This window comes from Otolemur garnettii, unplaced genomic scaffold (assembly GCF_000181295.1).
Source record: "Otolemur garnettii isolate 467f Iridium unplaced genomic scaffold, OtoGar3 scaffold00010, whole genome shotgun sequence".
In the NCBI taxonomy this organism is placed as follows: domain Eukaryota; kingdom Metazoa; phylum Chordata; class Mammalia; order Primates; family Galagidae; genus Otolemur; species Otolemur garnettii.
Window position 1 is genome coordinate 9,464,560 of NW_003852405.1, and position 14,315 is coordinate 9,478,874.

A 14,315-nucleotide genomic window follows, 5' to 3' on the forward strand; every position below is an offset into this window, starting at 1 on the left:
AGTAACTCATGTCTGTAATCTTAGCACTCTGGGAGGCCGAGGTAGGAACATTGCTTGAGCTTGGGTATTCAAGAACAGCCTGATTGAGAGTGACACCCTGTCTCTATTTAAAATAGAAAAAACTAGCCAGCCATTGTAGCACACACCTATAGTCCCAGCTACTTGGGAGGCTGAGGCAGGAGAACTGCTTGAGCCCAGGAGTTTGAGGTTGCTGAAAACTAGGCTGATACCACTGCACTCTAGCCTGGAGCAACAGAGTAAGACTCTTGTCTCAAAAATAAAAAGAAACAGGCTTGGCGCCTGTAGCTCAGCAGTCAGGGCCCCAGCCACATACATTGGAACTGCCAAGTTTGAATCCAGCCCAGGCCTGCCAAACAATGACAACTACAACCAAAAAATAGCTGGGTGTTGTGGCGGGCATGTGTAGTCCCAGCTACTTGGGAGACTGAGGCAAGAGAATCTCTTAAACCCAAGGGTTTGAGGTTGCTGAGCGCTGTGATGACACAGCACTCTAGTGAGGGCAACATAGTAATACTGTCAAAAAAAAAAAGAAAGAAAACAAACAAACAAAAAAACCAGTAAACTCATAAAGTTTAAAATAAAAAAAGATTTAAACATTCTAATGGCAAAGTTAATGAAAATCTTTCTTCTAATAATCAGAAAAAAAATTTCATGTTGATCTGTTGAAAGTAAACAAGAAAGCTTTATCCCTATTTAAACTCATATAAAATATACAAATAAGATGCAGGTTTGTGCCAGGTGTGGTGGCTCATACCTGTAATCCTAGCACTCTAAGAGGCAGAGGTGGGTGGATTACCTGAGCTCACAGGTTCAAGACCTGAGTTCAAGACCAGCCTGAGCAAGAGCAAGTCCGGTCTACGTCTCTAAAAATAGCCAGGTGTAGGCTTGGCACCTGTGGCTCCCGTGGCCAGGGTGCCAGCCACATCCACCTAAGGTGGCGGGTTCAAATCCAGCCTGGGTCCACCAAACAGCAAAGATGGCTGCAACCAAAAAAAAAAAAAAAAAAAAAGGGCTGGCCATTGTGGTGGGCACCTGTGGTCCCAGCTACTTGGGAGGCAGAGGCAGGAGACTCGCTTGAGCCCAGGAGTTGGAGGTTGCTGTGAGCTGTGATGCCACAGCACTCTACCCAGGGGGACAGTTTGAGGCTCTGTCTCAAAAAAAAAAAAAAAATAGCCAGGTGTTGTGGTGGGCACCTATAGTCCCAGCTGCTCAGAAGGCTGAGGCAAGAGACTGGCTTAAGCCTAAGAGTTTGAGGTTGCTGTGAGCTATGACACTAAGGCACTCTATCAAGGGTGACAAAGCGATACTGTTTCAAATTAAAAAAAAAAGTAGGATTGTATTTTATTAAGTCATTAAATAGTTATGATTTAAATGAAAATTACATAGTAAAAATTTTTTACTATGAAAAAATAGTATGATTAATCAAAGTACGTGCCTAAACTATCAACAGTTTTGTTATCTTAATGGTAACTTGTTTATGCCAGCAGCAAAGAAGCCTGGTGAGCAAATGGGGATGAAATCTTAAAAGGCATTTTCCACAGCTTGTTGAGAATTGTATATTTTTCTTTGCAAGAAGTGGTTCAAAGATTGGAAGTGGTAGTCAGTTGGTGCATGGTCTGGTGAATATAGTGGATGACAGAGAGTTTCCAAGTCCGGCTTCTGTAGTTTTAGCAGAATCATTTATGCTACAAATAGTCTAGCACTGTCTTCTAAGAGGACTGTCTCTATTCACCAATCTCAGCTGCTTAAATGCAAGCAGCCTCCTCACTTCCTCCAATTGGATGTGGTTGACATCACTGTAATTGAATGACCAGGTCTCACGAAGCTATAGTGAATAATGTCAGCGCAGGACAACCAAATAGACACCTTTTAGTTTTTGTTTTTAATAAATATTCAGTTTTGGACTGTGTCTCTGCACTTCATGTTTATCCAATTATTGTGCCAAATGTTTACGATTGTCAAAAAGAATCCATTTTCATCACATGTAACAGTACAGTATAGAAATGGTTTGCCTTTAAGTCCTGACAGCAAAGAAAGGCAAGCTTTGAAATTATTTCCCTTCTGATGCTTGTTTAATTCATGTACAACATCTATCCAGCCTCTTTACCTTGCCAGTTTGTTTCAAATGGCCTAGTATTTTTACAGTAGTACCATCAAGAACCCTGCTGCCAATTCACATGGATTTGTTTCCATTCCATTCCATCATTCCAATGATGAGCTTTCAGTTCATCATTACCATCTTTGTCTGGGCTCACCTCATTTCAAGATTAAAATAATCGGCCAGGCGTGGTGGCTCAAGCCTGTTCTCCCAGCGCTGTGGGAGGCCAAGGCGGGTGGATGGCCTGAGCTCAGCCGAGTTCAAGACCAGCTGAAGACCAGCCTGAGGCAGAGTGAGCCAGAGGGAGACCCCATCTCTACAACAACAACATAAAAACAGCCAGACCTTGTGATCCCAGCTACATGGGGGGCAAGAGAACACTACAAGAGGAAAAAGAAAAAAAAAAAAAAATAACCACAACAGAACTTCTCAAACTACTGATGCCCCATGTGTTCATCAGCAACCTCCCTCCCAAACACTTTGCTGATATTTCGAGCTGTTTGCCTGTGTTACATTGGTTGCTCGATAGAGCTCATATTTGAAAATAACATAAATTTTTGATTTATCCATGGTTTCACAAAAATTTCTCTAAAAAAATTTTTGAGAGTGGTGCACCAGCCACATATACTGAGACTGGTGGGTTCAAGCCCAGTCCGGGCCTGCTAAACAACAATCACAATTCCAACCAAAAATAACTGGGCATTGTGGCAGGTGCCTGTAGTCCCACCTACTTGGGAGGCTGAGGCAAGAGAATCCCATAAGCCCAAGAGTTTGAGGTTGCCGTGAGCTGTGATGCCATAGCACTCTATTAAGGGCAACATAGTGAGACTCTGTCTCAAACATTTTTTTAAAAAAATTTTTTATTAGAGATAATCACACGCCAAAATAAGCATTTGAAGAAAAGGAGAATATACCTTCACAACAAAAATAAAGCAAAGTGTCAAAGTGAAATGTCAGATATATCAATTGTCACACTTAGTACTTAAGGAAATCAGACATTTCATAATTAATAAACTAATAGTTTGGGCTTTTCAGAGATTAGTACTTCAAATTGTTCCTTTATTTGGTACCATAGTGGTTTTCTGGTACTCTGAGAAAATCTTGCACCATAGCAAGATTAGAATGGGTAAAAAATAAACTTTTCTAAAGAGGAAGAATGGGGTGGTGCCTATGGCTCAGTGAGTAGGGCGCTGGCCCCATATACCGAGGGTGGCGGGTTCAAACCCAGCTCCAGCAGAAATGCAACAAAAAATAGCTGGCATTGTGGCAGGCACCTGTAGTCCCAGCTACTCGGGAGGCTGAGGCAAGAGAATCACCTAAGCCCAGGAGCTGGAGGTTACTGTGAGCAACTCCACAGCACTCTACCGAAGGCAAGAAAGTGAGACTCTGTCTTTAAACAAATAATAAAATAAAATAAAATAAAGAGGAAGAATGGCAATTGTGAAAGAGGATCTAAAAAGGAAAACCTGCAAAGCCCTACCTTGACTTCAGGCAACTCAGTTTTAGGAGGAAGTATATATTTAAGTAGAGAAATTTGGAAACCCAGACTTTGAAAACTACCAACACCTGTGAACCCAAAACTCAAGCTTTGCACAACTCAAGTGGTATGAATACCCTTGTTTGAAGGCCTTGATTTAAACCAGTGTTTTTCAACTTTTCTTACCTCATAGCAAACTTGAACCTATAAACTTCTGTGGCACACTTACATTAAGTTGATAAAAAATATATAAAAAAGAGTGCACTTAATGTGCTTTGAACTTCTTTCAGAAATAATTAATGATCCTTAAAAATTTTTATGGCACATCTAAGATCCTCTCACAGCAGACCAGTGCCATAGCACACTGGTTGAAAACCACTGATTAAAAGAATATTCTTTTTTTTTTTTTTTTTTGAGACAGAGCCTCAAGCTGTCCCCCTGGGTAGAGTGCCGTGGCATTACAGCTCACAGCAACCCAAGTAGCTGGGACCACAGGCGCTCGCAACAACGCCCGGCTATTTTTTGGTTGCAGCCGTCATTGTTGTTTGGCGGGTCCGGGCTGGGGATTCGAACCCGCCACCATAAGTGTACGTGGCTGGCGCCTTAGCCGGTTGAGCTATAGGCGCCGAGCCTAAAGAATATTCTTAAAGACTATTATACACAGTGTTAAATCAAAAGAGTTACTTCCATTTGGTAGTCTAAAACAAACACACTGACATAGAATTTTAGACATAAAGCAGAAATGGGAATAGAATTTTGTTTGGGGAAAACAAAAAAATTCAAGTCACTTGTAGGCCTTACGAAAAATTCCTTTGAATTAGTTACCTTCCTTTACCTAAACCAAGACTCAGTAATAATGATACACCCAAGCCAAGATTAATCACAAACTCATCGTATCATGTACACTGTTAACTTCCATCTGTCACTCCCAGATTCCCATTCTCGGCACTCCAGCCTTCCTCTTTGACACTGCGGGCACATCCCATCAGAAGCAGCAAAAATCATTTCAGTGTGAAGGCCCCCAAAGTTATCACAACCCCTCCAATAACTACACTGAAAGTACAGTTTCTTTTCTTATTTATTTTATTTTTTAGAGTCTCACTATGCTGCCCTTGGTAGAGTGCCACAGTGTTACAGCTCACAGCAACCTCAAACTCTTGGGCTTAAGCGATTCTTTTGCCTCAGCCTCCCAAGTAGCTAGGACTACAGGTGTCTGCCACAATGCCTGTATATTTTGTTGTTGTTGTTGTAGTTGTCATTGTTGTTTAGCAGACCCAGGCTGGCTTTGAATCTGCCAGTACGATGTAGATGGTTGGCTCCCTAACCACTGAGCTACGGGGGCTGAGCCTGAAAGTATAGTTCCACCCTAAAAAGATCTCCTATCTCAAGTGTTGTAGAAATGAACAACTTATAAAACTTCCCCACTTTGGATGGCACCTATAGCTCAGTGTATAGTAGGGCACTGGCCACAGACACCCAGGCTGGCAGGTTTGAGTCCCACCTAGGCCAGCTAGACAGCAATGACAACTGCAACAGAAAAATGGCCAGGCATTGTGGCAGGCACCTGTGGTCCCAGCTACTTTGGAGCCTGAGGCAAGAGAATCATTTGGGCCCAGGAGTTTGAGGTTGCTATAAGCTGTGACATCACGGCACTCAGCCTAGGGTGATACAATAAGACTCTGTCTCAAAAAAAAAAAGAAAAAATCAAATGATATGAAGGTTATCTTAACCAGTTCGATGAGAGTATTTCAAAATGTATATGAAAACAGCACACTGTACCCCCTGATTGCATTAATGTACACAGTTATGCTATAAGAAATAAAAAAATTTTAAAAATCAACTTTTCCACTTTGTGAAAATATAATTAGCAAGCAATAGTGTCATCACTTTTTTTTTTTTTTTTTTGAAACAGAGCCTCAAGCTGTCCCCCTGGGCAGAGTGCCGTGGCATTACAGCTCACAGCAACCTCCAGCTCCTGGGCTCAAGCGAGTCTCCTGCCTCCGCCTCCCAAGTAGCTGGGACCACAGGCGCCCGCCACAACGCCCAGCTATTTTTTGGTTGCAGCCGTCGTTGTTTGGCGGGTCCGGGCTGGGGATTCGAACCCGCCACCTTAGGTGTACGTGGCTGGCGCCTTAGCCGGTTGAGCTATAGGCGTCGAGCCGTGTCATCACTTTTAAAGCAAACTGAACCCAACTACCCAAGATCACAAAAATCACTGATAATGATTATGTAGATGGAGTAACTTTTTTCATTATACTGTTCTATATGACCAATTTAGGATTTCATGAATGTATTACACACCATCCTCTGGATCTACATGTTGGACTACGCTTTAATCATCAAGAGATAAGCCGAGATAAGCCAAGACAGACCCAGGTTTAATGAATTCCTCACTATATTACACTGTGACACATTGAGCTGATATACCAAATTGGTTTCATTTGAGTCACAACCTCAACTGCTACAGAAATCAGGAAGTAATCTAAATGTGGAAGCAGGCTGGGTCTAAGATAATACAGAATGATGAAAGCACATCTAGTTCTAAAGGCACTCAATTAGTTTAATACCACAAGCCAAATAAAAATATACCTCGGGCTGAATGTGGTCAACTCTTAATTACGATTAAAATTTTGCAACTCTGAGTGTTTGACTTCCAAAACAGATTCAACAGATTCAAATTCAATAAATGTTTACCAAGTACCCACTTGGTGGAAGGGACATATAATCATGAGACAACACCTAGTAAATGTTATGTTGACACAGCAAGTGTACTTGCATAAGGATGCCTCATTCTATTTTACATGACATTTCAAAGAGCTTCAAATTATATACAAACTACAGATCAAATTTATATCTCCGACTTTATCACATAAAAAAGAAAAACAAGTTTACTTCGAGTATAAAGATATTTCATTTCAATACTTTAATACGGAAGTCAGCTATCACACATATCCACCACCTCTCATATTTCATCGTCCTTATCTCAGGAGATATTCAAAGTGAGATTAATTAGATCACACACTCTCAGCACATCTACAACATGGAAATTTATCTCCAAATATAAGTCAGGTCTTTTAATAAGTTACTTCCTATTCATCGTTTTACAGTATTTATGAAATGAATTAGTGCAATACATCATTGAGGTATCATTTAAGAGGTGAATACCCTATAGATTTGGATTTGTCATCCCAATTCCTTGGCATTCAATAATGTAAGTGTCTTTAGAGCCATCTTCTTCATCTTCTGATTTCTTCACAGTAAATTTAGCCTGAAATCAGAAGAGTATGTAAAATGTGAGTAATATGAAGAAAGACAAAGGAAAGAGTCTAGCACCCCAGCCTAGGCAGGGAATTAATGTCAAATTCACTTTACTGAAAGCTACACAGACAAAAAAATCAAATGATTCATGAGAAATACAACAGTCTAGAGACAAAATATTTTGTTTTAGAACTATGGTTCTGGCTCGGCGCCTGTGGCTCAAGCAGCTAAGGCGCCAGCCACGTACACCTAAGGTGGCGGTTTCGAATCCCTAGCCTGGGCAGACAAACAACAATGATGGCTGCAACCAAAAAAAATGGCCGGGCGTTGTGGCGGGTGCCTGTAGTCCCAGTACTTGGGAGGCAGAGGCAGGAGACTCGCTTGAGCCCAGGAGTTGGAGGTTGCTGTGAGCTGTGATGCCATGGCACTCTACCCAGGGGGATAGCTTGAGGCTCCGTCTCAAAAAAAAAAAAAGAACTATGGTTCTTGTTCAAAAGTATATACATCTATAGAGTTTTATTAGAATATGCCTCCATACCCACTGAATTGGAAACCCCACGAATGTAGCCTGGGCAAGTATTAATTTTGAAATCTCAAACTGCTTATTATAATGTAGCTCCACAGCCTACTCCCTATTTTTCTAAAACATAGAACTAAAACATTTGTACTTTTATCTTGTCAAGTACCAAATTATCTTTTAATTTCCTAAATTCTCCTTGATAATTCCCTAAATATATTATTCAAAAAGACCTAGTTCAGGCTCAGTGCTAGTAGCACAGAGGTTATGGCACCAGCTGAACATCAATGACGACTACAACAAAAAAAATATCTGGGCACTGTGGCAGGCACCTGTAGTCCCAGCTGTTTGGGAGGCTGAGGCAAGAGAATCGCTTAAGCCCAAGAGTTAGAGATTGCTATGAGCTGGGACGTCACAGCACTCTACCGAGGGTGACATAGTGAGACTCTGTCTCAGAAAAAAAAAAAAAAAAAAAAGACCTAGTTTGGAGAAGGTAGGTGGGGAGGAGGGGTGGTGGTGATTAATATTTTCCTTCACCTTTATTAGATTTAACCTCACTTATTAACTAAAGTTGGCTTTGAAATACATGATCTCTATCTCCGTATTTTGGGAACATAATTATTCTGACAGCAAACATGATTTGTTTTAACAAAACTGAAATAAAATCAAAACAACTAATCAGGCACAGTGGCAAAACTGTTATAGCAGCTACCCAGGAGGCCAAGGCAGGAGGATCATTTGATTCCAGGAGTTTAAGACCAGCCTGGGTAACAGACTTAGTCTCAAAAAAAAAGGGTCCAAATCAGATCAACTATGTAGGTCGACAGAGTCTGTGGCAAGGGGATTTCAAGTACACCTAAAGTCTTAGAATTCTCTGAAATACAATTTGAAAACCATCACTCTGGGGCTTTCTTGAATAGTAATGTTGACAAATTCTTTCAGTTTCAGTATTATGTGACAGTACTGACACATAGTGGACATTTAAAATTATTGCTGAATGAATAAACACTGAATTCTGAGCTAGATAACCATCATATATATAGGTATATATGTATATTTTTCAAATTACAAGCACCTATAAATGCAAAGCACAAGTAGCAATTATGGAAATCATTTCTAGCCTATACACTGTATAAACCTAAGTGCAAATATCTAGAGCTAGAAGGAGCCTTAAGAAACTAGCTAAATGCTGGATGCAGTGGCTCATGTCTGTAAGCCCAGTACTCTGGGAGGCCAACTTGGGTGGATAGCTTGAGCTCAGGAATCTGAGATCAGACTGAACCTTCAATTTCCATCAGCCTTTTCCTACAATTTAACCAAAATCCATCCATACTTTCTAATAACCAAAAAACAGTATATATTATTAAGACTCCTACAAACAGGAGCAGGGCAACAGGGGCTTTGTGTCTTGCACACTCGTTATACTTAAATGTTTAAAATTAGTACCTTCCCTCATGAAATTCTGAGTCATAAGGTTTTTATTACTTTATAAAATTACATTATAAAATATAGCAAAATAGAAATATGCTACATGTTACTGAAAAAGTCAAGAAATTAAGCTGCAGGAGTCAACCGTGAGAAATGCAAATAGAAATAATTTAGGGGAAAGGAAAATACCTAAATGTCAACAGCAGTTTTACTGGCAAGGAGGAATTATAGGCAGGTTTTTCCCTCTATGTTCTAAATTTTCTATAAGAAATCATATTAGTTTCACGATAAAATATACTTATTGGCCGGGCACAGTGGCTCACGCCTGTAATCCTAACACTCTGGGAGGCTAAGGCAGGGACTACTTGAGCTCCTGCATTTGAGACCAGCCTGAGCAAAAGTGACATCCTATCTCTACTAAATATAGAAAAACTAAGGTAAAAGGATCACTTGAGTCCAAGAGTTGGAGACTGCTGTGAGCTATGATGCCATGGCACTTTATCCAGGGGCAACAGCTTGAGACTCTATCAAAAAAAAAAAAAAAAAACTAAATAAAAAATACATTATATATATATATTTATACTTATTGATCATATTCTAAAAATTAAGAATCTTATAGGAAAGGTATGAATACAAGCTGATACAATAAATCTTTCTATTAAAGATTAAAAACTATAAATCTACTCTTCTAATTTTCAGAGGACTGGTGAATATCAGAATTTCAGCCAATATTCTACCAACAGAATAAAGTGAAATATTTTAAATTTTACATAAATATTTATGTTTATAGCCAACTATGAATTTCTTGTGACTGGATAGCACAGTAAATAACAAAACATCCTTATTTACTCTGTAAGGCCGTACTACACAGGTTATAACACAGCCTGTAAAGTATGCTTTCCCAGGTTTGCTCAAAGCCCATCTCTACCACTAAAAAATTATGTGGCTTTTAACCAATTAATCTCTCTGCCGCTCTTTACTCTTATGATCACTATTAATTTTGCTATTCACTAAAATCTAACCCAAAATTTGCCACAATAAAAATCAATTACTCTTTCTGATGGAATACTCACCTTTGCTAGTTGTTCAGCAAAATGTATAGCTGTTTGTGTATGGAGTGTAACTGGTCCAGTTTTTATTCTGGAAACTCCATTGGCTAATGCCATGAAAATAATCAGCTATTTAAAAAAGAACAAATAAGAAAAATTTCACACAAATTTACTAACATTTGAAGTTAAAATACCACTGCTATCCATAATGAAAATACTACTAGAATCAAAATAGCTAACAAGAATTTTTCTATCTTTAAGTTTTCAGAAGTTCTTAAAAGATAACAGAAACCTGTGTTACCCCAAGTCTGTGATATGACCCAGAAATGCTTGGTTATGGTTCTCAACACAGAATTTTTTTTTTTTTTTTTTGAGACAGAGTCTCACTATGTCAACCTCGGTAGAGTGCCGTAGTGTCACAGCTCACAGCAACCTCTAACTCTTAGGCTTAAACAATTCTCTTGCCTCAGCCTCCCAAGTAGCTGCGACTACAGGGACCCACCACAACACCGGGCAATTTTTTTGTTGCAATTGTCATTGTTGTTTAGCTGCCCCAGGCTGGGTTCGAACCTGCCAGCCTTAGTGTATGTGGCAGGCGCCCTCCCCACTGAACTATGGGCACTGCCTCGACATCAAATTTTTATTTATTTATTTATTTATTTTAGAGACAAAGTCTTACTTTGTTGCCCTCAGTAGAGCGCCATGGCATTAGAGCTCACAGCAACCTCTACCTCTTGAACTTAAGTGATTCTCTTGCCTCAGCCTCTCGAGAAGCTGGGACTACAGGCACCCGCCACAACACCTGGCTATTTTTTTATTGCAGTTTGGCCAAGGCCAGGTTCAAACCCGCCATCCTTGGTATATGGGGCTGGTGCCCTACTCACTAAGCCACAGGCACCGCCCACAGAATTTTTAAAGTTAATATTTATTAATACAAATAAAATATGGAGTTGAAAGCTATCATACATAACTTTTACATGTTATGTATCTGTACTTTATACTACACATGTATTTTTATATACACACATATATAATACATAATTAGAGCAACTATTCCTACAAGCTGGTATATTTAATGACAAGTTATTCCACTCTCTTTTGACAAAATCACATTTTGTCAAAATTACATTTTAACAGGTAAATAGACTAATACAAAATTACTAGGAGTGCAAAGGAGATCTGGGCAAGAAGGAAGAGACTAGAAATAACAGAACGAATCTTTTTTTTTTTTTTTTGAGACAGAGCCTCAAGCTGTCCCTCTGGGTAGAGTGCTATGGCATCACAGCTCACAGCAACCTCCAACTCCTGGGCTCAAGCGAATCTTCTGCCTCCACCTCCCAAGTAGCTGGGACCACAGGTGCCCACCACAACGCCTGGCTATTTTTTTTGGTTGCAGCCATCATTGTTGTTTGGCGGGCCTGGGCTGGATTTGAACCCGCCACCTTAGATGTATGTGGCTGGCACCTTAGCCACTTGAGCCACAGGCACCAAGCCAACAGAACCTATCTTAAGAAACTGGCCAACAAAACCGGGAGAATACATTTCTAAATGCAGAGACTGTGCTGACTTGAGAGATTAAGGAGAGAAAAGAATGGTAGAATGGAAAATCTATAAAAGTATAGACTATAAAAAAGATCTTATTTGGAATAATACATCAGCAATTCTCAATGTGAGTGAATGTGTCAAGTTTGAGAGGTCTATGACACATCTATGTGGAGATGCTGATAGGCATAGGGGATGAAATAGCTGAGGAGTTCAGGAAAAAGGCCTGGGCTAGAGATACAAATTTGGGAATTGTCAGCATACAGATGGTAATTAAGCCATGAGACTGGACAAAATAACTGAGGGACTGGCTGTAGATAAAGAAAGGCATGAGCCTGAGCCTAGGAGTTCATCAAATGTAGAAGTTGAGAAGGTGAAAATAACAATAAACTCGCAAAGCAGAATAGAAAGTATGGCCAATAAAATAGGAAAGTAACAGTATTTTAGAAATCAAGTGAATAAAGTATTTCAAGAAGGAATGAGAGATTAAATGCTATAGATAAGTAGGATAAAGACTAAAATTTTGTGAATATAAATTACAAAATAATTTTAAAAATGACTGAAGTAGGACTTGATAATCAGTGGCTGAAAGTCAACTATTAAAATTGATATTCCATCTAATTATCATACATCTAAATCTATAAGATTTTTATCCTAAAGTGATATTACCTGATCTTGCAGATACTCATCCACGGTCCCACCATGTCTAAGATTTGCTAGTAGCATTTCAGCAGCTTCAATTCCAACCTTGTCTGCATTTACACCTTAAAAGATAAGCATAATATTAAAAAAAACTTCTTACTAAGTTTTAAATTATTACTAAGAAAAAAAAAATTCAATTGATAAATCCCAGTTAGCAATGGTAAACGTTTTTTAAACTTCTGAAGCGTAATACATCTTTCAGAATAGATGTTTAAGTTATTTAATCTTCTGTGAGCCTTGCATTTACAAATACTTTAGATCTTTAAAAGCACTAATGTAGGAAAATATAGGCTGCTTTGGCCCTGTTACAAACATGCTAATTATAATGCCAGAGTATCTTGCCCTCTAATGCTATATCCCAATTTCAAAATTTAAAACTCGTGATTTATACATGTTACAGTTAGTCTGCAGGCAATTCTATCAAAATTAGGATTTTTTTTTAAGTCAGAAAATTGTTTATCTATAGGAGAGCATACATACAACATTTTCAGATCAAGTAAGTCAGTGTTTTATTCCCTTTAAGAGTTGAACCGGTATTATCTTATTTTGAATATAAGTCAGAATACTCACCCCCTTGCCCTACTTCCTGCCTCTGCACATATAACCAAATCTTTGGCACAAGACTGAATAGCAAACAGTCTATTAGACAGAGTGAAATGTCACAGCATTCTTTTAAGGTATCCACTCTAAAAAATCCTTGTTTACAAATAAAAAGGTTTTTGTTTTTATTTTTGTTTGAGGCAGGGTCTTGCTCTGTTGCCTCAGCTTGAGTATAGTGGCATCATCATAACCCACTGCAATCTCAAACTCCTGGGCTTGAGCAATCCTCCTGGCTCAGCCTTCTGAGTAGCTGCGATTACAGACACACCACCACACCTGGCTAATTTTTCAATTTTTTTTTTTTTTTTTTGTAGAGACAGGGTCTTGTTCTTGCTCAGGTTAGCTTTGAACTCCTGACCAATCCTCCTGCCTTGGCCTCCCAAAGCACTAGGTGTGAGTCACATACCCAGCAAAGATGTCTTCAAAATAATGAGAATGTGCTTAATTTTGCTTCTACTTCATATTTGCAAATGTATCTAATTATATATGTATCTTATAAAATTTTCCAAAAAGTGGACATTTCAGAATTTTAACCATTAATATTTTTCCTTATAGCAGTTATAATATAGTGCAATAAATTTATACTCTTATGTTCTTACATCACCACCAATTGACCAAGTATTTGCATGCCTGGATAAAGGGTTTGGAATATGTGGTTTGCATCTTGACTTCTTGGGTAATCTCCTTAGCCTCTAACATTTCTTCTAGATGGAGATGACGATGCTAAGCACATTGCAAAGTTGTTATAGAAATTAGAGATAATATTTTTATAATGCATCCATTAACAAGACCAATACATAAAAAGTTATTAATACTAACACAGATTAAGTATCCCTTATCTGAAATGCTTGGGACCAGAAGTGTTTCAGACTCTGGAGTTTTTTGGACTTTGGAATATTTGCATATCCATATTGTAATCAAATACCTTGGTGATAGGACCCAAGTTTAAACATGAAATTCATTTTTTGTTTGTTTTTTATTTTTGAGAGTCTCACTTTGTCGCCCTTGGTAGAGTGCCCTTACATCACAGCTCACAGCAACCTCAAACTCTTGGGCTTAAGCAAGTCTCTTTCCTCTTTCCCAAGTAGCTGGGACCACAGGCGCTTGCCATCATGCCCAGCTATTTTTAGAGACAGGGTCTCACTCTGGCTCAGGCTGGTCTTCAACCCATGAGCTCAGGTAATCCACCTACCTCGGCCTCCCAAAGTACTAGGATTATAGGCATAAGCAAAAAACCAGCCCCCTTTCTGCTTTATATATACCTTATATAGGTAATCTGAAGGTAAGTTCATAAAATATTTTAAATAATTTTGCACCTAAGACAAAGTTTATGTTAAATTTTTTTTTTTTTTTGAGACAGAGTCTCAAGCTATTGCCCTGGGTAGAGTACTGTGGCGTCACAGCTCACAGCAACCTCAAACTCTTGGGCTTAAGTGATTCTCTTGCCTCAGCCTCCCAAACAGCTGGGACTACAGGCGCCCATTCACATTCTTCCCTTCCCCCTTAATAGTGAACAGTGGTATGAATGGATCTATGCGATTATCAGCCATTACTAGCAGTCTGTGGCAATTGAACAGAATGAAGAAAGTATGAGAATTTTGCTTATTAGTATTATGCCCCCCC

At 39.1% G+C, this 14,315-nt stretch overlaps 1 protein-coding gene across 1 annotated transcript in view; it reads right to left on the reverse strand.

Annotated features, from left to right (window-relative positions):
• Positions 1-6,483: 6,483 nt before the first annotated feature.
• The window catches only part of RTCA (RNA 3'-terminal phosphate cyclase), a 26,284-nt gene continuing 18,452 nt past the window's right edge, over positions 6,484-14,315 (reverse strand). Inside the window, exons 8-10 of the mRNA XM_023509872.1 lie at positions 12,060-12,154; positions 9,873-9,977; positions 6,484-6,864 (exon numbers count right to left, since the gene is read on the reverse strand). Of these exons, the coding sequence (XP_023365640.1) occupies positions 6,763-6,864; positions 9,873-9,977; positions 12,060-12,154 (302 nt within the window). The 3' untranslated portion in view covers positions 6,484-6,762. The remainder of the gene's footprint in view (positions 6,865-9,872; positions 9,978-12,059; positions 12,155-14,315) is intronic.